The 27,780-nt window shown below is 44.0% G+C and overlaps 1 protein-coding gene across 3 annotated transcripts in view; it reads right to left on the reverse strand.

Annotated features, from left to right (window-relative positions):
* The window catches only part of Slc10a7 (solute carrier family 10, member 7), a 224,073-nt gene that overhangs the window by 28,092 nt on the left and 168,201 nt on the right, over positions 1-27,780 (reverse strand). For all 3 annotated transcript variants that reach the window (XR_015643306.1, XR_015643305.1, NM_001010948.2), the window contains 3 exon segments: positions 18,596-18,679; positions 9,664-9,829; positions 8,299-8,350 (listed from right to left, as the gene is read on the reverse strand). Coding sequence is in view for 1 of the 3 variants with exons in the window: in NM_001010948.2 (NP_001010948.1) it covers positions 8,299-8,350; positions 9,664-9,829; positions 18,596-18,679 (302 nt within the window). In the remaining 2 variants the exon portion in view is untranslated.

Below are 27,780 nucleotides of genomic sequence, written 5' to 3' on the forward strand. Positions count from 1 at the left end.
CCAACTATATCCTCTATCAAATGTGCCTCTCTTCATGTCAGTATCCTGCTGATCAGCCCTGGTGACAGGGCTACTATGAACCAAAATCCCAGCCTTGTCCGGATTTCTGTTTAGAGGAAGTTTCTATGCCCAGTTATAAAGGTTCAGAAAGTCATGAGCCGAAATCAAGAATGATGATGACGATGATGGTGGTGGTGGTGGTGGTGGTGATGATGATGGCGATGATGATGATGGTAAAACAACAATAAAATATTCCCTCTGACTCTCAATTCCTATAGGTGGTATAATTCCTGTAGTCTGCCTATTCTGTGCTCTGAACTCTAACAAGAGTTAGCTTACCAAAAAATGCTTCAAAGTCAACTACATACTAATGACTTGAGCTTGTCCCTAAAGCCCGTGTCCATCCAATGTGGAGTTTTTGTTTGTTTGTTAGTTTGGGGTTTTTTTGTCCATCCAATGTTTAAAGGTTTCAAATGAAGGTTCCCTTAGTAGCTTCTTCTCCCCATTTGTAACTTTTGATGGGAGGAAAATCTTCATCCCTATTTAGAAAAATCTCTAAGTAGCTCTTACCTCCTGTTTGAATACTCCCTGGAGGAAAGGTGTTTGTTAGAGGCCTCTCTTAACCACTCAAGAACAGCAAGAGAATATGGAACCAGCCCTGGTCTCCTCTGCGGGGTGGGGTAGGTTTGCTCATGGCGCTGAAGCATTCCCTCTAGGCTCTCTCTGCATCAGCTGAGGTCCCTCCCTGGACTGCGGTGTCCACAGATGAACAGCGCTGGAGTGCAACACACAGCCCTCCTGTCTGACATCGGACTCTATGTCTGCGCTGTGATTTTCCTCTTGTTCTTTAAACATCACTGCATAACTGACATTTTTATCCCCTTATTCCTGTGGTGAGCCCAACAGGGAGGGAACTCTCGGGCAAACACCTGAACTATGACAGAATAGGGGTAAAGACAAATAGTGCTGGTAAAGCCGGGTCGGATGTGAGGGAAGGGAGAGGGGAGAGGGGGATGGTCATGAGGAGAAGACTAGCCTGCCCCTGGGGTGGGCGGGCTGTATCAGTGCAGCCACAGACCCTCCCAGGAGGTCTGACTGGAGCCAGATGCACAGTTGGCAAAGAGCAGATTCTTCATGTTGAAGAATGAAAAGAGCTCATTTTCAGGAATGCTGGCCCAGGAGTGGACGTAGATGAGACACACAGAAACACTAGAGCGATATGGTCAGACTTGTCCTTAAGAAGTAGCCACATAAACAGAACCAGCTGAGACTGAAGATGGGGAAGGCGGCCATCGTGGGGAGCTAGAAGGTGCGCTGGAACAGCAGGACGTAGACACATGGAGTCTGAGTGACCAGAAGGTCCGATGCTACTCTCCAAGGGGTGCTCCTTCCCAAGAGCTGTCAAGCTCTGGCTTTGGGGATGAGCACACTTGATTTCAAACCCACAGGATAATGCCATTCGCCTCTGTGCAGATGAATGCAAATGTGTTGAGAGTTTACACATGTAAGTGCTGTGACATCTTTTTTATCCTATTACTTGTAGAGAGGAAGACGTTGTGGGGCACTGGAAGCGGTGAGTATTGTAGATGGAGAGGCAGATGAAGGAGGTAGCCATTGGGGTGGAGAGTCAAGGAACTGATGCTATGGGGTGAGTTCTTAAAGGGACCATGGGTGGGGGAGGGGTGGAGGGCGGGAGGGAAGAAGAGAGAGGGCGGAGAGAGAAATGAATATGACAAAACTGGTAAATCTTGGCCTCCCAACAGTCCCAGGAGGACCAGACAAAGGGGTAAAAGGAGTTTCTTGGTTGTTTTTTTGGGTTTCCTTTCTTTCTTTCTTTCTCTCTTTCTTTCTCTCTTTCTTTCTTCCTTTCTTTCTTTCTTTCTTTTTTTGAAGCTGGAAGCAAAGTAGAAAAACAAGGTGAATGAAAAAATAAAGAAAACACAGGAGTGACTCATGTCAGGGCAGGCCTTCCACTCACCAGAGTTCCAGGCCATGAGGCAAACTAAAGAGGCTTCCCTCCAAGGGATGGACACCTGTGACTGCTGGGTGCGAGCTGTGTGGACGTTCCCACAGACTCATGTGATGTCAATCAAATGCAAAGGCCCCACTCTGCCCCTCTCCCAGAGCAGTGTACTCAGAGCACTGGGCTGTGTCTTCATTTCCAGCAGGGTCCAGGAGGCTCCTGTTTGGCCTGGAGCTCACCCCCTCTCCCTTCCAGTGTGGCTCAAGAGGACACTTGGGGTTGCTGCTTTGTTCTGCTCCAGAAAGGAGACTAAAGCTAGGGTGGGTTCCACAGCAGGAGGGAGGACAGGGCCTCAGGATAAAAACTGAGTGCTGTCCTCTGAGTCCAGCTACCCAGTGACAGGCTGCACAGTACGGATCTTAGGCCAAACACCCAGGTAGTCCTCCACTGAGGAGGACGAGTGGGCACTTTTCCAAGCACTTTGTGTCCGTGTGTCTTCTCAGGACAGCCACAGAAGGAGGTGGCATTTCTGTCTTGTTTCTTCTGAAGAGGGGCCAGAAGTCCAGCACACCCAAAGTCACAAAGGAGGAAGCAGCCTGCCCCCAAATTCTAGGGCCAATTCATCTTCTCAGAGAACAAAAGCCAAAACCAAAAATCAGAATCTACTGGATGGGAGTGAGCAGTTTCCGGCCCATAGCCCACCCTTGTCCACACTTTGTAGAGGGCGGCATCAAGATACACGAGCACAACCACAAGCCAGGGTGTCCCATCCATTGTACTCAGGCGGGGGGACTCGTGCTCGTCGCCAGCAGTGAGCATCTGTGTGTGAGCTCCAGCATTCGTGTTCCTCTCATTTCTGAACCCCGCCGCACCTCTCTTTAATATTGATTTTCTTTTTATCCGGCTTTTATCATTTCTTTTGATCACTTTGTCTCCCCCCGAGGTGCTTCTTTCCTTTCCTTCCCAACTGGTTTCTTAAGAATTCTCTCTAACAAAGCTTTCAATCAGCCGTTTCCACGTAATATTTACTTTGTCTTCCTCTGTACCCACAGAGGAAGGCATGTCAGGTTTCTCTAGCAGAAACACAGAATGTGGGGCAGAAAAGGTCCTGAGACAGGCGCCCTTTGTTGGCCTTTTGTTTTGCCTTTTACCAAGACCCTGGCACCTCACTGGTCACAATCTGTGTGGCACTAGACGAGCTTCCCTCTCACTTCCAAATGTACGCAGCTGTGGAACTAATACTAAGCCCCATCTCCCTTCTCCCTGCAGCTGCTCCTCTCGAGACTGTGGTGAGACTGGCATGTACACATAGACTCCCTTCTGCACTCCAGTGACAACTACAGGATCCTCCGTACACTCTAACCATTACTGCTTTCTTTTCCTAAGTCTTTTCAGTATCAAAACAAAACAACAGAACTGGGACAGGCTTCCAAAGCTGTAGCAGTTCTGAGCGCTCGCTGTGTATGGCTGACCTGCCACTGATGGTCAAGTCTCATTCCTAGCAACTGTGGCAGAGAAAGGACACTGGACGGCAGCCAAGTCAGAGGAGCCAACTCCCTCTTTCTAGTACTGAATTTCACTGTGACAAGCTATCTGGATGACATAAATGTCCTAGTGAGCCTTACATTTACTGAGTACCTACTTTGCATTTGGGCCTGCAAGACAAGGGTTTTGTGACCTCTCGGTGTCCTTATGAGATACACACTGTCATTTTTTCATAAGGAAAAAGCAGCAAAAATGACAAGCATATTGTGCAAGGAAGGCTGAAACTCAAGTCCACTGGAGTCTGGTGTTGGGATTCTGGACCTAGCGCTACTCTGCAAACAGACATACGGGAGTGTAGAATAATCGCTTGCCAGCAGTTTCAGTGCTCCTTGGAATGGTGACATCCAGACCCGAAGAAACCCTAATTAGAGAGGCAAGGGGTGGCAAGGAAGCTCAATTTTCCCACTAGGTCTCTCTTTCTACCAAATGCATATCTTCAGCATGGAGCTATGCGTGGTAGGAACAAGGGAAGGATTTGGATAGGGACACGAGTTTCCTTTCAGGCCCAGACTGATTCTAGATTAACTGAGCTGGTATGCAAAAAATAAATACAGGGTGGGGGGCAGGGATAAGAAAGGGAAAAGAAGGGAAGAAATGGGGGAGCCAGGGGAGGGAGAAAGAGATGGGGGACAGGCAGATTTCATGAATTACAAGTAAGAAAGACGCAGAAGTAGGAAAAGAAAATAAACAGACCCCAAAAAGACCTCGGTTACAGACCTTGGGACCTGTGACAATTGTTGTGTGTGTATGATTTTGAAGAACTCATCTAAACATTGTTTACAAAGACCCTAAGTGAAATATGTATTATGGGTATAAGTTTTATTTTTATTATTTTAAATTATGTGTGTGTGTGTGTGTGTGTGTGTGTGTGTGTGCGCGTGCGCGAGCTATATACACACTGAATACAGGCTCCAGGAGGCCAGAGGAGGGCATCAGATCCTGGAACAGGAGTTACCACCTCTAACAGGTGTTGTGAGCCACCTAGTGTGGGGCCTGGGACCAAACTCCAGTCTTCTAAGAGGAGCAAACGGTCACAGTTGCCCAGCCGTCTCTCCAGCCCCAATATTATGAATTTCGAAAGTAACTGAAATACATTTTAAAACAATGGTGAATGGTAAAGCATTCTGAAAACATGAAATAAAAAAGGTTTCAACTTTAGGTGTATTACTTGGAAGGACAATCTGACTTTTAGGCAAGTTCCTACATTAAACTGTAAACATGGGTCCTCCTCTGACAAACAGCATTAAGACGTAGCAGTATCATCAGGTGGCCGTCCATTTACACAAAGCATCATTCACACAGTCCCCTGGACAAAGGCTGGTCGGAGGCAGGTATCTTTTTCCTCCTTGAGTCAGATCCTGATGGACTATGAGATTTCTCAGTAAGAAACAGCACGAAAGCCATTTCCTAAATTTTATTCTGTTGCAAACTGCCCAGTATTTAACAGGCTACTTCTGGGCTACAGACCATCACCCTGGAGGATGGGCACATAAATACTGCTACTCCACTGTGTGGTTTGCCAAGGCACATATAACAGTGGGCTAGGAAAAATTCAAAGCACAGTGGATATGGTAGCGAAGCAGATTTCAAGACCAGGTCCTGATGAAAGAGCAGTCTATTGTACATTCATAATTCAGTGGTTTAATTGAAGTAGTCACAATGCCCCTCCTTCAGTAGTCCCATTCCCACCCTCTGGTTTTTAACGATTGGTTTTAATTCTAAACTTGGCACAATTCATAAATATGGAAAAATGGAGTTTTAATGAAGGACTGTCTACGTAGGCTGACCTATGGGTATGTTTGTGGGGGACTGTCTTGTCTAAGTTAATTGAGGAGGAAGATCTGCCCACTGTGGGTGGCACTATTCTCTTGGCAGGAGGTTCTGGATTATGAGTAGAGAACGATATCTGAGCACTAGCATCATACATAGTGCACTGCTCTCTGCTCTGGACAGTGGGTGTGATGTGACCAGCTGCTTCCTGACTTCCTTGACTGTGGGTGTGATGTGGCCAGTTTCTTCCTGACTTCCTTGACTGTGGGTGTGATGTGACCAGCTGCTTCCTGACTTCCTTGACAGTGGGTGTGATGTGACAGTTGCTTCCTGACTTCCTTGACTGTGGGTGTGATGTGACCAGTTTCTCCCTGACTTCCTTGACTGTGGGTGTGATGTGACCAGCCGTTTCCTGACTTTCTTAACTGTGGGTGTGATGTGACCAGTTGCTTCCTGACTTCCTTGACTGTGGGTATGATGTGACCAGCTGCTTCCTGACTTCCTTGACTGTGGGTGTGATGTGACCAGCTGCTTCCTGACTTCCTTGACTGTGGGTGTGATGTGACCAGCTGCTTCCTGACTTCCTTCAGTGCTGGACTGGAGCCTGGAACCCTGAGCCACATAAGACCTGTCTCATTTGTGTTGCTCTAGCCAGGGTGTTTATCCCAGCAACAGGAAATGAAACTAGGATGGTTGTACAGGAAATGCTCAATCACTAAGGGGATATCTACAAAGTATGTCATCTGACAAGATGGCTAGCTTTGAAAACTACCTCTGCCACTAGGAACAGCACACACATATTTTTCTCTATGTCTTAATTGCACTAGGATTTATTTTTACTTCATAAATCATAATTTCAAATTTGGAAAAATACTTCAAATTATAGCAATCAATTCTTTTTTTTTTTTTAATTGACTCTGAACAATTAGCTAAATCAAATGCTTCAAAATCCAAGAACCCAGTGTGAGGCCTCGACATATCCTCTCACAAACATGGCAGAACATCAGGAACCCACGTGAGCCCAGACGTCCATCTTGTGAGAATTCACTGTGAACACCTACAGCCCATGGGCCTGGGAACTTGATCCAGTGCACCTCTCTCACAACCAGTGCCCATCTGGGTCTTCCTCTGACGCCGTCCACCACATCCTGCTTTGTGTGTGTGCTAACATGAGTATCGCTGCTGGTTCTCACACGAGAGCCATTCTCGGTGACTGTCTCTCCCAGGAAGCCAACTCTACCACTCCATACTCTGCTGTCTGACCACAGGTTGGCTGAGGGTAGCCCTTAGAGAGCACATGTTTACTTTGTAAAGTCATGCAGGACTAGAGTCATCTCTTTTCTTGAGCCATGCACTCTGACAACTTTCTCCTTTCCCAGGCATAAGTGATAAGTATTGAGTGAATTCCACCAGTGGAAGAAGGAAGGGGCATTTAGTGTGGCCTTTAAGAACTGGAGGGATGTGCTGGGCATGGTGGCACATGGTGACACATTGCAATCCTAGCATTTGGGAAGCCAAGGTGCACCAAGAAAGATGGACTAGAACATGGACAACAAGATGTGCGTGGGGAGAGCCTCAGTGACAGACACAAATCATAAAGCATGAGGTTCTTCTAGGAAACAACAGAAATTTTACCTCAACATAAAGCTTAGGCAGAATGGATGTACACGGTCTCTCAAAATTGCAAAACAGACTCACAAGGTGAGCTTCATTCTGTAGGACCTGGCCAAGCTTTGGAGATATTAGAACAATGCCGTGGTCATCAGGACCCAAATCACTGCAAGCTGTAAGACCCTGGTGGTAGCGCCTGCCTTTAATCCCAGTACTTGGGTGGCAGAGGCAGGCAGATCTCTGTGAGTAGAAGCCAGCCTGGTCTACAGTGTGACTTCCAGGAAAGCCAGGGCTACACAGAGAAACCTTGTCTCAAAAGCAAACAAACAAACACAAAATAAACACCCCCCCCCCAAACCCTCTAAAGCCAAACCCAAAACCAAACAAACGAGAAACCCACCACCCACCCAACCAACTAAAACACATAAAGAAATGTATCAAAAGAAGTTGAGGCTAGAAATGTAGTTGCCACGGCATCTGGAACCCGAGTGAGGGAAGTGACGCTGGGAGTAGAGTGTGCATGACAGACTCAGGTGATTATCTACAAAACAATGACGTAAGGAGTCCGGCTTGAGTAACGCTGGAGATGGAGGCTTCAGCAAAAAGCAAAGATGGCTGGATTGGTGGAGTGCCTCTGTGACTTTGAAGTCAGCTTAGTCTACAAAATGAGTTCCAGGCCAGCCAGGCTGCACTGTAAGACCATGTATAGACAGACAGACAGACAGACAGACAGACAGACAGACAGACAGACAGACACAGAGAGGGAGAAAGAGAGAAAGAGAGACACAGAGAGTCAAAGAGAAAGGGGGAATGTAAGAGCTGTAGAGTGCTACAAATGCTGTCTTTTGGTCATAAAATGGCCGCTGCACTTATGAAGTCACAGAAGCCATGGTTGCCTGCATAAGATCAAGCCAATAAGATGGTCCGCCATGGCAAACCCTGGTGCTAATTGGACTCAGTGGTTACACAAACCCAAAAGGAGAGGGCATGAAAGGGGAGGACATGAGCAAGATACACTGTTTATGTGATGAAGTAGCTAAAACATGTAAGATAGAATATTTAAGCATAAGGGGGGAAGAGGATGGTTCAGAGAAAAAGACTAATTGCATATTAAATACTGTGCTAAGGCAGTCGTGGACAATAGGTACAGGGTAAGGAAAACGATAACTTGGGGACATAGGAGAAAGCCCAGACAGAAGGTCTCAGCTTGGAAGTGTCGGCAGAAAGCTGCCAAGGAGGCCAGGAGAATGAAGGGGCTGTGACAGCTCATGAGGGAGATGAGACATGGGCCCAGCCCTTCAGCAAGGTCTGCAGTTTTAAAGGCAGCACAGAGAAAGCGGTCAGCGAGAGGAGGAAGTGCAGGACAGTGGCCGCTGAGAGAAGCTAATGGGACATACCAAATCACTTACCGTGTGGAGAAGACGAAAGTCAGAAGCATGAAGCTCAGTTGAATGGAGACTACTGAGGAAAAGACAGAGCAAGACAGTGGGTGAGTGGGGACCAGCACCATGGGAGGCTCCTGCAGCCTGCTGCGCTTGACCTAGCCTGTTTGAATTCAAACACAACTCAGCCAACATACACGGCTAGCCGGACAGAGGCACAGATGGCTGGCCTTAAGCTGTTCTCACATACAGCCGATGGAGTTAGCACTCGGAAGATCTAGAACCCTCTCTAATGATCTTAGATTGAATGATCTCATTTGCTCACTTTTTTTTTTCTCCCCCCGGAGCTGGGGACCGAAAATCCCCAACCCCCTCATTTGCTCACTTTAAAAGGATTTGCTTACAGTGGGCGCTGAACAGCACAAACGTCAACACAACACACACCGTGAAACAACTCATCTCAGTGATAAAATATTATTTGTTATTACACTATTAATAAAAGTCACGCTTGGAATTATGGGATGACTAGAATACAGAGTTGTTTAAGCTTTAGCAGTTACTGACATCTGTAGTCTGCTGCTCCTGAAAAGCAAAGGCCATTTCTTTATAAAACTAGAAACTACGATGGGAAACTCACATATTGTCCAACGCAGTTGAATTATTATAAATATACAATGACACCATATGTCACAAGTCCTTTCGAAATCATAGATCAGACTGAGGGCTCAGAGGTTCAGACTGCTCTCCCAGAGGTCCTGAGTTCAATTCCCAGCAACCACCCGGTGGCTCACAACCATCTGTAATGGAATCTGATGCCCTCTCTGGTGTCTGAAGACAGTGACACTGTACTTCCATAAAACAAATAAATAAATATTAAAAGAGAGAGAGGCCAGACTGAGTTTAACTTAATTTGGTGACTTATTGAATTGCTACACAGATTGGGTTGGATGTAACACAAGTTACAGTTTGTCCTATCAGTACTACTAAAGATCAGAAAGTGGACTAGAGTAAGACTCAAATGCAGGGCTGATGTCTTTCTAAAGAACATAGAGATAGGGGGCTGGAGAGATGGCACAGTGGTTAAGAGCACCGACTGCTCTTCCAGAGGTCCTGAGTTCAAATCCCAGCAACCACATGGTGGCTCACAACCATCTGTAATGGAATTCGATGCCCTCTTCTGGTGTGTCAGAAGACAGCTACAGTGTACTCATATACAAAATAAATAAATAAATCTTTACAAGAATGTCTTTCCTTTAAAAAAAAAAAAAAGAACATAGAGATAAAGTCAAGTCAGCGAGTAAACAATATTAGCCAAGCAGAGAGCATGAAATTGCTTCCCAGCGCTGCACAGGAGGCCGGGTGACAGCCAGGACGTCCTGCCTTGTGACTTACTTATGAACAGTATGAGGATGAGGCTGAATTTGTCCAGGTCAATGTTTGGGTTGGAGAAAGTGTCACAGAAGGTGGTGTAGATGATCATGAGAAGCACGCTGCTGCTGACCACGCCGAAAGGCGGTTTCTTCCTTTCGAGCCAGTCCTTGATGTATCTTCGGACGATCTGAAACACAGAGATCAACAGGTCGTCTCTTCTCTGAGATGCAGGAAGTGGAACTGGGCACCACAAAGTGATTCTGACAGCACAAAGACAGAGTGGGAAGAGAATAATTTGGATGATGGCCGCAGTGGATTTCAAAGCTTCCCTGCCTTCCCAGTCTTCTGGGGAATTCAGTATTTGTGGTGCAACTTCCACTGGGCGTCCATAATGAGTGAATTTTCAAGCACATTCAAATCTGTCCTTAATCATGCCAAATGCTCTTTGCTGGCTGTCACCGAGACATGCCCATTAAGCCTCCCCCAAGTTTATGTCCTCTGCTATAGTAATGGATGTGTGTAATTATCACAGTCCCCTTGGCCTCAACAGACAATTCCAAGTGCGACTTTGGGAATCTTAAAAATCTGACATCTTCAAGAATTTCAAGACAGTAGATAATCGAAAGTGATCCATGGAACATATTAATATTTAAAACACTAGCAATGCACCAGAAGTTTTTAATTAAATTATAACTCATGCTTGAAAAGCAAAAGTGCATGTGTTGTGGGAGTTTAAATAATTCACATCTGAATATCTAGAGTTTTTTTGTGAATCCAAAGACAAATGCCATTTGTACGCTTTTAGAATTCTAAGATTAATACTTAAAAATGAATAAACCTGTCCTAACTTTCCTACAAAAGGACTTGTGAAATAAAAGTTACAGTGTAGCACCTTCCGATTTTAAGACCAAATCAGCTATTTAAAATCAGGACCGTCTGATACTGGTGACACTGTTTGCTTGGGCACACACGTCAGCCATGGAGCTCCAAGCATCTTTTCGCTTTGGAAGGAGTTGGTAAAGTGTCATTATAAGGGCAATAGTGGAGAAATCTTAAGTTTTGATTCACTCACTGTCTGCATAACTGAATGTGAGATTTCACAATAGGCCGAGTTACCAGGGATCCATTAGTAATGAGGTCAGGGAACCTCTGTAAGGTAAAGGGGTTCTACTGGCAACCACCCTGCCATCAAAGAGGCTAAATTTGTAATGGATCACGACCTTAAGAATATTAGAAACAAAACAAGTTAAAGTTCTCTCTCCTAGTCATGGTTGTTTTCTGTAGCTTTAAGAGTCAAATTCCCTCTGAATATGGCAAGTGAAAATTCAAGAAATAAACAATTCACAAACCGCGAATAAATTTCATTATGGCTTATTATTGCAATTATATGTTATGGTTGTAGTTAATCTTTTACTGGGCTACCTTATAAATTAAACCTCATTCTGTGTATGTGTATATGTATTTGTACATGCTCAGTTCCACCCATGGTTTCAGGCTTCCCCCAGAAGTTGTTCCCACTGGCAATAACAAGGGATACCACACTCTCTCAGTCAAGCCTCCTGGAGAAAGACCGCAGCTCATGGACTGAGTAAACTGCCCGTCCCTCCGTAAGAGCTCCGGAGAAAGGCGATCACTGGGTACCGGGTGCAGGGACACAGCTTCAAGGTTGTGTACAGCACGAATGAAGTACATTGTAGACTGACCAACAATGGTTACGATTCTTTAAAAAGCAGACCTTAAAGTAATAATACTGATAGGCAAGGAGAGTTCTCAAACTGTTTTCTTTTATTTATTGGTGTTCATTTCTTAGACTTGAAAAAGCACTGTGAAGGGATCAGAGCAGGAGTGTTGCCCAGGGTCAGGGGCTGGTGCACGGAAGGAATTCTAGATAACGATGAGTGAGGTGCCATGAGTGACAGGAAGACCCTTGCTCAAACATGACAAGGAAGGGACTCCATTTAGGTCATTCATAATATGTTATATCACAAATAGAGCCTTCAAAATATTAAAAGTCCAGTTGCTTTAAAAATAAATAGACATAAATGATAACATTTACTCCTTTTTTTATTTTAATTTGGTTTTTGAGACAGGCTTTCTCTGTGTAGCCCTGGCTGTCCTGGACCTATCTCTGTAGGCCAGGCTGACTTTGAACTCACAGAAATCCACCTGTCTTTGCCTCCTAGTGCTGGGACCAAAGGTGTGTGTCACCACCGCCCAACGGAACATTTACACTTCCTCTAGTATAGAAGAGTTAAAAACATAGAATCCCCTCTCTGATCCCAATTCCCAAAGTGAGCATGCCCACGTCTCTCCTCCCACACCACCACCTGCAAAGATAAATAAATATAAATGAACGGGGTAGAGCGTGGAAGCCAAAGCCACCTTAAAGCCAAGGCAAATCTCCAATCATCAATCAATATTACGAGCAGTGATTTGATTTAGTTAACCTAATAGTCTCTTCAAAACTTCATTACAAGGCACTCGGTCTTGTGGTAGCGTAGGATGCTTTCAATATGGCAAGACACAAGGGCCCCCAAGTCAGAATCCTCTTACCCTAAACATCCAAGGGTCAATGCCGGACACTTAATCTTGATGGAATCAAGTAGAAGTTGGGAACTGGATGAGCCCGCAAGGGCAGTGACAACCATAGAGGAACACAGCCTGAGGGGAGATTTCCAGGCTCACTACGGTATCTGGCCATGTCTCCTCAGTCAAGCATTCTATATCTTTCTAGCTCTACAGAGCCTCTCCATCTTGCTTTAAATTCAGTTCTCAGAGAAGCCATTTTTGCAGTGTGCAGTTGGAAAGAGAATCCGAGTGAAGAGCAGCTGATGTACCTCACACAGGCAGTCTGCCCACAGCTCCAGACAGCGTCGTTCGTCCTGCAGTTTAGCAACTGCTTCTGTCACAGTCATGCCGTATTTCTGAGAAATTTGTGCCATCTAAAAACTCTCTACACTTTGGCTTCATTGGCAGTGTTGGTGACCATACAGGAACCAAAGCTTTGTCAGAGACCAGCACATGCTGAGCCTGTCCCTGATAGAATTCCCAGGAACAAAGACAGATCGGTCTGAGGCAGGAAGAGGAATCCAGGTGAGATGGCCAGGTATATGTCTGCTTAGAACTTATCCTAACTTCATTTGTCCTCAGTGCTCAGAGAAACTTAGGCATTAAAAATTAACTGACGAGTCCTCATTAACTGCTTGCTTTTCCCAGTAGAGCAGGGGAAACGTCTCCCCAGGAAGGCGTTCCTTTTATTGTCTCATCCTTAATATTTTGATTTTCGTTATTTTAAATTAAATAGCAGGCATGGCTACAGGAAAATTAAACTTGACTGCATTCCCAATAAGCTGTGCTTCATATCAGGTGCAGTGTGACTTCAGTTTAGAAACCAGTAAAAGTGGCCCATCCTAGGTGAAGAGAGGTTGACAGTCAGGATGACCGTGAAGCCCCACACTCATCATCTGCGTTTTCTTAATCTTTTTGGTCAATGTATTCCCCTACTTTTTCTTTCTACTCTGTCTTTACACTTATAAATCGAGTTTGGGGTAAGAATGTGTGATGGATAGTTCATGTTAGGCCTGAGTCTTACATTTTATTTTTCTTCTGGTGGTTTCAGGTTCTTTGGTGCTTGCCCTCTATTGCAATAATTCACGTATTTTCATAAAGAGGGTTGAGCTTTATTATCTTCCTGTTCAATGGATGTTGTCAGGCTGGTGGTGTTAAAGCCAGTGTTTATAACACTTTTCTCTTAAAATGTTTTATTAAATATTGACTAGGCTTAAAATAATATTGGTATACTTTGAAAAAAGTATAAATAAGTAATAAATTGGAAACATCTATCAGTGGTAACTCATCTAAGAGTGAAAATAAACATCAGTTGGGGAAAATTCATTCCTTTTACTTCATTCCATTCTCAGACCGATGTTACTGACATCTTGCTGGGAATACAGTTGACAACAGAGGCAAAGAGGGCCCAGACATTCTGCATAAAAGATGAGAAGCTAGTCACACGGTGAGGAAGGATGTGCTCTCCATTTGCTGAGAGAACCCAGTATCAGGTCAACGTACAGACTGACCCTGAATCCTCCCTTAACTTCCCTGTGGCTCATCTGTGATCATAGCTGTAGTAAGAAGGATGGAGGAGGGCTGGAGAGAGGGCTCAGTGGTTAGAGCACTGACTGCTCTTCCAGAGGTCCTGAGTTCAAATCCCAGCAACCACATGGTGGCTCACAACCATCTGTAATGGGATCTGTGTGTGTAATCGTATACAAAAAATAAATAAATCTTTAAAAAAAAAAAAAAAAAAGAAGGATGGAGTAACTGACTGGGCCAAAAATGCTGTAGACACAGCTTGTGTGAGGTAAGTGGTTCTCATTCTCAATTCTGGTTCTGGGTTGGTGACGCATCTCACTGTTGATAGCACATCACAGCCCACGAAACAATGTGCTAGCAACACACACACACGCACGCATGCACACACACACACACACACACACACACACGCATGCACGCACACACGCACGCGCACACACACACGCATGCACACACACACATGCACGCGCACACACACGCATGCACACACACGCACGCACGCACACACACACACGCACACACACACGCACGCATGCACACACACACGCATGCACGCGCACACACACGCATGCACACACACGCACGCATGCACACACACGCATGCACGCACGCACACACACGCACGCACGCACACACACACACACGCACGCATGCACGCACAGGTCCAGTTGAACCTCACATGTGCAAAATGCTGGAGAACTAAGAACACGAGCTGCGTTCAGCTACACTAACACCCACTCAACAGGAATGGCCAGCTGCGAGCTGCAACACCTCACCAGTGGAAAGGCCTCGTGCTAACAGACGGACATGAGCTTCACTGTTAACTCACAGACAGACAAGGTGGGCTGTGCTGTGCTACTCTGAAAACTAACCAGGGTGATAGAAAACAATGCAAGGTGATAGGAACTCCGGTTCTTTAATGTTTATTCATAAATCATCCTTAAATACGACGCATAAAAGGGGCATCTGCACACACTTAGAGCTCGGCTTGTCAGGAAGGGAGGAAAACAGTAAAACCATACAAATTTTCCTTCCTCAAGGACAGTCAGGCAGAACTGGAAGACCTATGCAAGCCTGGCAGATACTCAAGCAAGGTGGGGACTTCAAACAAAAGCCAGCATTCCTTGGAGAAAAGACAGAGAAGTGAAACCCACTACCAGAACAGAGTCAAAGTTGTATTCTGATGCTGTGTCACTGTGGTAAAGGCTCAGGACCTTTGCTCAGCTCACAGACTCACCCTTTTTTTCTTCCCCAGGTTGTTTTGTTTAAGAAATAATACCTTATTTTAAAAGATTCCTATAGTAAATTGTAGAGTTGCTTGCTTTTGCAGTTCGGCCCTTTTTGTTACTAATGTTGCCAAGTATCAGTTTCCTCTGGACACATCCATGCACACTTCCTACGAGGTCCTCAAAGGTCACATTATACAATTTAGGTATAATGGGGTGTGGCTTGAGTATCAACACAGAGATAAACTAAGCAGACAGGTCTCTGTCTTTGGGGAGCTTACATTCTAGTCAGGAGCCGAATGAAAACAACCGACCCACTCAGCAAGAAGCAAGAAATGAAGTGTACTAAGAGACGTTTACATGAGGAAGCTTGAGTGTGACTAGTGGCACCTGAGGCAGCCAGTGGAGGAGGCTTCGGGACAGCCTAAGAGGTGGGGAGGTAAGGGCTGGGGCAAAGGCTCCAACATCAGGGTAGGGTGGGGCTGCAAGGGAAGTACACAGGATCTAAGACAGAGGGTGGGGGAGACAATGAAGAGAGAAGGAAACCTCACATGAAGTGGGGTCGTGTACAGGTTTCAGGTGACATTTTTAATTTGATGCCATGGATTTAAAGCATGAGGGGACTATGCGATCACTGCACCATGCAGAGAGCTCTGCTGGGAGTCCATGAAGTAAGTGGAGCTGGACTGAGGTGAGAATGAGTGGACGAAGCTCATGTTGTGTCTGAGATCTGAGCAGCTAAGTTATACACACAGACCAGGTAGGTGGCCAGGCGCAAATGGGATGGGCTTTTGTGAAGGTTCTCAAAGGAGGGAAGGGTGGGGCTAAGGCTGCAGAGTTTTCAATGCTCCTATGGCCTGTAAGCTGGGTCAGAGCGAAGTGAAGTGCACCAGATGACAGGCTCTCGAGCTGGAAGAATCTCTCACTGCATGAGCAGAGAGGAGGAAAGTGGTTGGTGCCTGAGAACTGAGCTGCTCAGACTGGTCCACACCCGCATGAGCCTGCTGTTTGTCTGAAAGCATGGCCTGTGCTTTAGGAAGAGGAAATTCTTCCTTAAAATACTGCATTTCCTCCTGTCAGGGGTCTGTAGAATACTGTACACTCCTGAACCCACGGATTTATAAATGAAAAGTATTCGAAAAAACTTATTGCATCTGTACAGACTTATTTTCCTTACTATTCTTAAACTACTTACACCACATGTGAATGCTATTGATCACATTTATAAATAATCTGTAGAGGACATGTGTATGCTATGTGCAAACACCATGCTATTTTTAGACTCGAAAACCCCTGGAGTTTGTTTGTAGGGACTCTAGAACCAATCCCCTTAGAGCCTGAGGGACAACTGCACTCAATTTTGTTGTCAAGATTTCTTTTGTAGGTGACTGCCGGGAAAGAAAAGGTCATCGTTATCACTGAGCTACAATGCTACGTACAGACCTCAAAACATAATCCTGAAGAAATAGCAATCCAGGAAAAGTGAGTGCTGGGCCCCTGTGCGTAAGTTGAAGCTCTCTCTGTCAATCTTTCTGTGTCGCTTAAATCCTGCCACTGAGCATGGCACCAAATCCACCTGTGAGCAACCAAGTGCCTAGCGGAGCTCAGACCGCCTGACACGCTGAGCAAATACAGGTAGAAGCGCTGAACAAAATACTTGGGAAGGAATCACCTCTGCTTCTAGTTCACGGGAGAGTAGCATGAGTAGCATGAGTAGCATGAGTAGCATGAGTAGTACTGAATGTTTCACTGCTGGGCACACAGAGCATTGGCAATCTACCAACCCGATCTTGGGTAAAGACTCTTGCATGAATGCTGATAGTACTCTACATAGTTAATGAATGCTGATAGTACTCTACGTACTTAAAGACTGAATTATGTGGGCATGCATGTTTTTGTCCATGTGTTAAACCAAGTATTTACTGTTAATATAGATTTTCCAAGATCCACTAAGAAGACTTCTGTGTTCTAAGTTATCATGGGAAGCGTGAAAACGCACTGATGCTATCACAATGGAGAAATGAGGGTAGAGAGGGGTGCTTATGCCTCAACAAGAAAAGAGTCCACCGCACGGAAACAAAGTCCTGTTTTCTTTTCATTGATCCATTCTGCTTGCACTTACTGGATGAATACCTGCTGCCTGGGAATATAACGGGAAATAAAATAAATATGGCTTCCAAACTCACGGAGCGAGCCATGCAGCCAGGGAAACAGTCAAGAAGCATACAGAATAAACACACGTCATGAGAAGGGCTGAGACAGGAGTTGGATAGGGCGCTCAGTACTGAAAGGGGGAGCACCAATGGTTCAAATGGGAGGTGAGTTCAAGAGTCAGATGAATAAGAAGCTAGGTGGGAGGTAGGCAGAAGGACACTCTATCTGAAGGAATGAACAGAAACTGAGGAAGGTCCAGGTGAGCCGGGGTGAGAAACGGTCCGAGGCTACGCAGGTAGCAGGGATATGTTTGTTTATTCGAGACCCTCATTGTGTGACTGGCATGGGGGTGTATTTTTCAACTGTTGTTTTGTATTTAACTAAGTTGTAATCTGACTGCTTTTAAATCACCCCAATTATGCTAAAGTTAGCCTATTTTCTAAGTGTAAAATTAATTTTAAAAGTGTCTGTGTAGAGGATGCTATGGTGCTCTGGATGGATCACCTGATCTGTTTGCCACCTAGTCCCTAGGGGTGTGAGTGAGGCCAGCCTGAAATGACTGTGAGAAATATGAAGACTACGTGTTCCTCCCTAATATAGGACCACTCAGAGGGGCGGAGCAGCCCCAGAGCTCAGCATTAGAGCAGTGGAAGTCTTGGGTGGGAAGCTTGCTTTTTTCACCCCTACACACATCTTGTACAAAACTTGTCTCAGAATCCTCTGCCCACAGAACCCCACTGAAGACAGTACTAAGCACTGTCTGTATGGATGCCGTATTTATGGACCACATTTGAAAGAGTTGCTTCGTATTTGGTGTACACAGGCAATCTGATGATGAAAACAATGACCGAAGCTATAGAGTGTTCACTGTGTCAGACTACACGGCAAGAACTTTATACCTATCAGTATTTCACAACAACACTTTGTGGTGCTGTAATTAGAATATTTAATAAATTGTGACTGGCAGCTAGGGAGATTAAAATGCTTGCCCAGGGTCATCCAGCAAATGAAAGGTAGAAATGAATTTGGGGTGCAGTTGCTCTTGTGGTCTGTGAATATGAGGCATCCTTGCAGACTGCTTCTCTAAGACCCACCACATTCGTTCATTCATTAGACTCTCGTTCCCAAGGCTTAAACCCCCAAAGTAACATATTACCAAGAAACAAAGACCTTCATTTTACATATGCATGCTTACAAATAAGTTATATAGCAATGTCATAGGCAGCTACTGTACAAGGGTCCCTGTTGTTTAAGAAGAATGGATGTTTCTAGAATCCAACTTGCATCTGTTGGCAATTTTTGTGTAGAAAACCAAGGGCAAAGTGGTTTAATGTTGTTAACTGAAAGTTCAAAGATGAAAATGTGGAAAAAAATGTGTTTTCAGTCTTCCTTTCTTATTTTCTTCCCCCACATGCTCTGACCTTACTGAAGAATTCTCAGTGTGACCTGTCTAGAAAAGAGCGGCTAGACAACCTTACCTGTCCGATAACAAGAGGAACCACCACCGTCATAAAGAGCTGAGAGAAAATCGATGTAAAAGGCACGGAAGAGGATGAGCCGAGCTGCAAAACAGGAGAGCAGGAGTTAGGCTCACTGTGAACCACGGCAAAGACGGACGCTAAGTCAGCAATGCAAGAGGTGAATTTCATTCCCTTAAATCTTTTTCACGAGCACCAAAAAATTTGGCAGTAATCAACAATGAGGTGAAGTTACCTCCGATCTTTAAATTTTAACATAAATAGACTATGAAGTATTTAAACATATAATTCTATGGTAAAACTAAGATTAAGAAAAACTGAAGTTACACAATCATCTTAAATTGCTTTTTATTAACACTCTTGGATGGTAGAGTTATTTTACTTGTACCACAGTATTTTACCTACAGTCATAAATTAAGTGATTATTTCATCCACTTGTAGATTCCTAGACTAAACAAACATGTCTCATTCTCTTCTCTGGATGACAATTTTAGTGATGTATGTAAACTATTGTCTAACTTTTCTTAAATCAAATAGAATCTTAAATCCTTTACAATTCGTTGTTATACAAGTTCTAGCAAAGGAGAGACATCTCAAAGCAAAGCCTTTTCTTCTTTTCGCATCTGTCTGTGTGTTTGGTATGTCTGTGCGTGTGAGAAGACAACCTCAGACACTGGCCCTCGCATTCCACTTTGTCTGAAATGGGGCTTCTCGTTCACTGCTGTGAACATCAGGGTAGCTGCCTGCAATTCCCCATCTTAGCCTCAGAGCTCATGTTAGGAGAGCTAGCCATGCACTTCTGTGTTCAGCCTTATGAAGAGTCCTGGGGATTTGAACTCACGTCCTCAAATGCTTGTGCAGCAAACTATTTACCTCCCGAGACACTTTTCCAGTCTTCAGTTTTCAACTTAAAATTTCAATACACCTCTGTCAACATTTGAGTGCCCCACCATGATCACGAACCTTGTTCTCCTTCTCCCTTTGCTGACGCTGCCATGTCAGCCTCACAGAGCTCTGTGACGTTCATCTATCCACAGTCACGCAGCATCAGCTCTCAGGAATCACTGTTTCCCTGTGAACTTCCCCAACCTCCTCCTCCCACTCAAACCTCTCTGGCCAGCGAGAGCCTGGCTCACACATACATATTCTTATTCCTCTTCAGCCCTTGTCATAACAACCTTCTCTGAAGCCACACCATTCTCCTCCTTGTCCCTGTAACTTGCTCTTAAACCTCCTATAGATAGGACCTCAAATTTCCTATTTATCTGTTAAATCAGAGTTAAGAATGCCTTTTAGAAAATAATTTTGTCCCTGGACAAAGAGGCAGCAATGACTGAGGGCAGAATGTCAAAAACAAATCATGTACTTGGGGGGATGACACCAATATCTCAGAATAGTGATGCAGACCCAATGTTTTTACTGCCATCTCATAGATTTGATTTGGGATCTTTCTACACAGGCTATCCCTACCACATCCAGCTTTGACTTCTGAGTGCTCTCCAAAGGATTTCCTAAAATCTTTTTGGTTTCTTCAGTCTCTCCTTGGACACATATTGGCAACCCTGGCCAGAGAATCAGATAGGAGATGTTTTTACCCCCCACCCCCACCCCCAGGGAACCAACAGTCCTATAGACTCCCTCCCTCACCCAATCCCTTGGTCTCACCTGCCAACATGAGGCAGTCTCTGCCCGGAAATCCACTGGCCTCTGCAGCCAGAGAATCAAGTAGGTTATGTTCACCCTCCTCCCCACGCTCCCATTCGATGCCCTACTCTCAGTCCCAGTCAGTTAGCAGACCATTTATAGGGGTCCATCTTCTCTCTCTTCTTCCTTTACCTGTGGACTCCACAGATGCTCATGGAAGAGCCAGCCTTCCTCCCTCCTCCTGAGGACTCCCACAACTCTCCCCTTAAGCCCATCCCCATTTCTGCTTGTTAGCTCCTAATAACTGGAAAAAAATTCTACCCAGAATCCCCAGTGGTCACATCAGGCAGGGACTCAGAAGTACTTCCTACCAGGCAACCCATAGGCTCCTAAGATCTAGAGAGCACAAGAAACCAAAGAATAGTTTGGGCTCAGGCTCTGTACCCAGTCCCACAACACCCAGAGGAAGCCCGACTCCCAGGTACTCAGATGCTCAGGATCAGAGGTGAGGAGGCCACAACATCTGCCCCAACCCCTGAAGTAACTGGGATCCCAGGATCCAGGGACACAGGAACCCCTACCCAGTCATGGGCACCAATCCCTTCTGGTCTGAACCAGTGCCCTGAGAAGACCTTGGGCACTGACTCCACACCCAGTTCCACAATAACCAGAGGAAGCTGGAATCCCAGGTGCTCTAACACACCGAGAATCCGAGGTGCTCTGAGACGCCCAAGATCACAGGATCACAGAGGAAGCTCAACTCCTAGGAGATTGAACACAACCAGGATCTCAGGATCAAGGATCCCAGAATCATAGGATCAGAGAGACAGCTGGATGCTGAGGAGTTCTGACACAACCAGGTTCATGGGAGGGACAGGCTGCAGTCAGAGAACACAAGGGCAGGTAACACTAGAGATAACCAGATGGTGAGAGACAAGTGCAAGAACCTAAGCAACAGAAACCATGGTGACCTGGCATCATCAGAACCCAGTTCTCCCACCACAGCAAGTCCTGGATACCCCAACACACCAGAAAAGCAAGATTGGGATTTAAAATCACATCTCATGATGATTATAGAGGACTTTAAGAAGGACATAAATAACTCCCTTGAAGGAATACAGGACAACATAGGTAAACAGGTAGAAGCCATTAAAGAGTAAACACAAAAAAAATCAACCAAACAGGAGAAGGAATTGAATAAAACCATCCAGGATCTAAAACTGGAAATAGAAACAATAAAGAAATCACAAAGGGAGACAACCCTGGATATAGAAAACCTAGGGAAGAAATCAGGAGTCACAGATGCAAGCATCACCAACAGAATACAGGAGATAGAGGAGAGAATCTCAGGGACAGAAGATACCACAGAAAACACTGGCACAATTGTCACAGAAAATGCAAAATGCAAAAAACTCCTAACCCAAAACATCCAGGAAATCCAGGACACAATGAGAAGACCAAAACTAAGGACAATAGGTGTAGAAGAGAGCGAAGATTAGCAACTTAAAGGGCCAGTAAATAACTTTTAAAAAAAATTAAAGAAGAAAACTTCTCTAACTTAAATAGATGCCCATAAACATACAAGAAGCCTACAGAACTCCAAATAGACTAGACCAGAAAAGAAATTCCTCTTGTTGCATAATAGTCAAAAGACCAAATGCACAAAAGAAAGAAAGGATATTAAAAGTAGTAAGGGAAAAAGGTCAAGTAATATATAAAGGCAGACCTATCAGAATTCTACCAGACTCCTCAGCAGAGACTATGAGAGCCAGAAAATTCTGGACAGATGTCACACAGAGCCTAACAGAAAACAAATGCCAGCCCATGCCATCATATAAGGTAAAACTCTCAATTAACATAGATGGAGAAACCAAGATGTTCTATGACAAAACCAAATTTATACAATATCTTCACACAAATCCAGTCCTACAAAGGATAATAGATGGAAAAATACAATACAAGGAGGGAAACTACACCCTAGAAAAAGCAAAAAAGTAATCTATAACAAGCCCAAAAGAAGACAGTCACACAAACATAATTCTACCTCTAACAACAAAAACAAAAGAAAGCAATAATCATTTTCCTTACTATCTCTTAACATCAATGGACGCAATTCCCCAATAAAAAGACATAGATTAACTGACTGGATACATAAACAGGACACAGCATTTTGCTGCACACAGGAAACGTACCTCAGTGACAAAGATAGACACTACTTCTGAGTAAAAGGCTGGAAAACATTTTTCCAAGAAAATGGTCCCAAGAAACAAACGAGTAGCCCTTCTAATATCTAATAAAATTGTCTTTCAACCAGTAGTTATTAAAAAACAAAAACAAGGAAGGACACTTTATACTGAAATAAAAAATCAGCCAAGATAAACTTTCAATTCTGAACATCTATGCTCCAAATGCAAGGGTACCCACATCCTTAAAAGAAACTTTATTAAAGCTCAAAGCTCACATAACACCTCACACAATAATTGTGGGAGACTTCAACACCCCACTCTCATCAATGGACAGATCATAGAAATAGAAACTGAACAACGACACAGTGAAACTAACAGAAGTTATGAACCAAATGGATTTAACAGATATCTATAGAACATTTCATCCTAAAAGAAAAGAAGGTATATTCAGCAATTCATGGTACCTTCTCCAAAACTGACCATATAATCAGTCACAAAACAGGCCTCAACAGATACAAGAATATTGAAATAATCCCTTGCATCCTATCAGATCACCACAGACTAAGGCTGGACTTCAGTAACAACAAAAACAACAGAAAGTCAACATATACATGGAAGATGAACAATGCTTTAGTCAAAGATAACTTGGTCAAGAAAGAAATAAAGAAGGAAAGTAAAGACTTTTAAGAATTTAATAAAAATGAAGGCACAACATACCTAAACTTATGGGACACAATGAAATGAGTGCTAAGAGAAAAACTCATAGCTCTGAGTGCCTCCAAAAAGAAACTGGAAAGCGTATATTAGCAGCTTGACAGCACATCTGAAAGCTCTAGAACAAAAAGAAGCAAATACAACCAAGAGGAATAGACAGCAGGAAATAATCAAACTCAGGGCTTAAAATCAACCAAGTAGAAACAAAAAGAACTATACAAAGAATCAACAAAACCAGGAGCTGCTTCTTTGAGAATATCAACATGATAGATGAACCCTTAGCCGGACTAACAAGAAGGCACAGAGACAGTATCCAAATTAACAAAATCAGAAATGAAAAGGGAGATATAACAACAGAAACTGAGGAAATTAAAAAAATTATCAGATCCTACTACAAATGCCTATACTCAAAGAAACTGGAAAATCTGGATGACATGGATAATTTTCTAGACAGATACCAGGTACCAAAGTTAAATCAGGATGAGATAAACCATCTAAACTGTCCCAAAACCCCTAAAGAAATAGAAGCAGTCATTAAAAGTCTCCCAACCAAAAAAAGTCCAGGGCCAGATGGGTTTAGTGCAGAATTCTATCAGACCTTCAAAGACCTAATTCCAATATACCTCAAACTATTCCACAAAATAGAAACAGAGGGAACACTACCCCATTGGTTCTATGAAGCCACAATTACGCTTATACCTAAACCACACAAAGAACCAACAAAGAAAGATAATATCAAACCAATTTCCCTTATGAATATCAATGCAAAAATACTCAATAAAATTCTCACAAACTGAATCCAAGAACACATCAAAACAATCATCCATCATGATCAGGTAGGCTTCATCCCAGGGATGTGGGGATAGTTCAAAATATGAAAATCCATCAACATAATCCACTATATAAACAAACTCAAAGAAAAAAACCACATGATCATATCATTAGATGCTGAGAAAGCATTTGACAAAATTCAACACCCTTTCATGATAAAAGTCTTGAAAACATCAGGAATTCAAGGCCCATACCTAAATATAATAAAAGCCATATACAGAAAACCAGTAGCCAACATCAAACTAAATGGAGAGAAACTTGAAGCAATCCCATTAAAATCAGGGACTAGACAAGGCTGCCAACTCTCTCCCTACCTATTCAATATAATACTTGAAGTCCTAGCCAGACCAATCAGACAGCAAAAACAGGTCAAAGGGATACAAATTGGAAAGGAAGGAGTCAACAGATGACATGATAGTATACTTAAGTGACACCAAAAACTCCACCAGAGAACTACTAAAGCTGATAAACAACTTCAGCAAAGTGGCTGAACATAAAATTAACTCAAACAAATCAGTAGCCTTCCTCTACTCAAGGATAAACAGGTTGAAAAGAAAATTAGGGAAATGATACCCTTCACAATAGTCACGAATAATATAAAATGCCTTGGTGTGACTCAAACTAAGCATGTATGACAAAAACTTCAAATCTCTGAAGAAAGAAACTGAAGATCTCAGAAGATGGAAAGATCTCCCATGCTCATGGATTGGCAGGATTAATATAGTAATTCTATATCTTGCCAAAAGCAATCTACAGATCCAATGCAATTCCCATCAAAATTCCAACTCAATTCTTCATAGAGTTAGAAAGAGCAATTTGCAAATTCATTTGGAATAACAAATCCCAGTGTAGGATGATGTCATACAGTTGAAGGCAGATACAAGATAGAACGGGGCCTGTCATTGGACGAGAAGGAAAGATGGGCGGGAAAAAAGTCTGAGGGAAGAGGAGGAGACTGGACTGGAAGGAGACTGGAGAAGAAGCTGCCGAGAGAACATGGAGGCAGATGTTAAGATTCCACTCTGTACCTTTACAGGTTATGAATGTTCCTAAGGGACGGCTGAGTATAGGGCTTTGTATGTTCAGGTGGGCAATTAAATCTTATCAATGGGATCAGAGGTTATTGTGTTGTGTGTTCTTTCTTGTGGTGAATTAAGTTTTTTTTTTTTTTTTTTTGTTTTGGTTCTTTTTTTCGGAGCTGGGGACCGAACCCAGGGCCTTGCGCTTCCTAGGCAAGCGCTCTACCACTGAGCTAAATCCCCAGCCCCGTGAATTAAGTTTAAGAGAGTATGTGGCAGCTGGGACACTCAGCCGCCACGGAACTGAGATGTCTATTTCTGGCATGGAAACCTGCCTTGGGAACTGGATGGGTAGAGAGACTGTTGCCAGGCTCAGAGAGAGGCCATCGGCAGTGTGATATGGGATGGAGCAAAGCAGGTGAGAGGCTTTGCTGACTGAGATGACGATATTTACCGGATGTCTTGGGGCACTGTGGTGTGGGATCCAGTGTGAGGTAAAAGACAGCCATTTCTTATAATTTCACAGCAACAACCCAGGATAGCAAAAAGTATCCTCAACAATAACCTCTGAGAATCGCCATCCTTGACCTCAGCTGTATTACAGAGCAATAGCGATGTGTAGGTGTGGTACTGGTACAGAGACAGGCAGGTAGACCAGTGCAATAGAATTGAAGACCCAGAAACGAACCGACACACCTATGGTCACTTGATCTTTGACAAAAGAGCTAAAACCATCCAGTGTGGGGGGAAAAAACAAAAATGCCCAACCAAAACAGCATTTTCAACAAATGGTGCTGGTTCAACTGGAGGTCAGTATGTAGAAGAATGCAAATTGGCCCATTCTTACTGCCTTGTACAAAGCTCAAGTCCAATTGGATCAATGACCTCCACATAAAACCAGATACATGCAAACTAACAGAAAAAAAAAAAGTGGGGAAGAGTCTCGATCACATGGGCACTGGAGAAAATTTCCTGAACAAAACACCAATGGATTATGCTCTAAGATCAAGAATTGACAAATGGGACCTCATAACATTGCAAAGCTTCTGTAAGGCAAAGGACACTGTCAATAGAACAAGACGGCAACCAACAGATTGGGAACAGATCTTTTCCAAACCTACACTCAATACAGGGCTAATATCCAATATATACAAAGAACTCAAGAAGTTAGACTCCAGAGAATCAAATAACCCTATTAAAAATGGGGTACAGAGCTAAACAAAGAATTCTCAACTGAGGAATCTTGAATGGCTGAGAAGCACCTAAAGAAATGTTCAACATCCCTAGTCATCAGGGAAATGCAAATCAAAACAACTCTGAAATTCCACCTCACACCAGTCAAAATGGTTACAATCAAAAACTTAGGTGACAGCAGATGCTGGAGAGGATGTGGAGAAAGAGGAACACTCCTCCGTTGTTGGTGGGATTGCAAGCTGGTACAACCATTCTGGAAATCAGTCTGGAGGTATCTCAGAAAATTGGACATTCCATTACCTGAGGACCCAGCTATACCACTCCTGGGCATACACCCAAAAGATGCTCCAACATATAACAAGGACACATGCTCCACTATGTTCATAGAAGCCTTATTTATAATAGCCAGAAGCTGGAAAGAACTCAGATGTCCTTCAACAGAGGAATGGATACAGAAAATGTGGTACATCTACACAATGGAGTACTACTCAGCTATTAAAAACAATGACTTTATGAAATTCATAGGCAAATGGATGGAACTAGAAAATATCATCCTGAGTGAGGTAACCCAATCATAATAGAACACATATGGTATGCACTTACTGACAAGTTGGACATTAGCCCAAAAGCCCAGAATACCCAAGATATAATTTACAGACCACATGAATGAAACTCAAGAAGAAGAAAGATAGAAGTATGGATGGATCCTTCAGTACTTCTTAGAAGGGGGAACAAAATAATCACAGGAGGAAATAGGGAGACAAAGTGTGGAGCAGAGACAGAAGGAAAGGCTATCCAGAGACAGCCACACATGGGATCCATCCCACATGCAGTCACCAAACCCAGTCACTACTGGGGATGCCAAGAGGTGCATGCTGACAGGAGCCTGACATAGATGTCTCCTGTGAGGCTCTGCCAGAACCTGCCAAATATAGAGGTGGATGCTCGAAGCCAACCATTGGACTGAGAATGGGGTCCAAAATGGAGAAGTTAGAGAAGGGACAGGGTTAACTGAGGGGGTTTGCAACTACATAAGAAGAACAACAATGTCAACCAATCAGACACCCCAGAGCTCCCAGGGACTAAACCACCAACCAAAGAGAACACAGGGAATGAGGAATGGCTCCAGCTGCATATGTAGAAGAGGATGACCTTGTCGGGCATCAGTGGGAGGAGAGGCCCTTGGTCCTGTGAAGGCTCAATGCCCCCATGTAGGGGAAAGCCAGGGTGGGGAGGTAGGAGGGAGTGGATAGGCGGGTAGGGGAGCATCCTCTTGGAGGCAGGTGGTGGGAGGGTTGGATGGGGGTAGTTACAGGAGGGGAAACCAGGAAAGGGGATAACATTTGAAATGTAAATAAAAACATCCAATAAAAGAAACCAAAGAACTGACCACCCATCCAACAAAGAAAAATGCAGCTATTAATACCTAGAATTACTATCATCCCAAACCCAGATGATTAAATGCCAAAGTAATAACACAGTACCAGCCAGGACAACATGTCTCCACCAGAGCCCAGCAATACAGAATCCAACTTGAGAGAAAACTGCAAATAAAACAAACTAGGGACTTACACAGGAAGCTCTGAGGCCTCATCAA

Source organism: Rattus norvegicus, chromosome 19 (assembly GCF_021556685.1).
Source record: "Rattus norvegicus strain SHRSP/BbbUtx chromosome 19, alternate assembly SHRSP_T2T, whole genome shotgun sequence".
Classification (NCBI taxonomy): domain Eukaryota; kingdom Metazoa; phylum Chordata; class Mammalia; order Rodentia; family Muridae; genus Rattus; species Rattus norvegicus.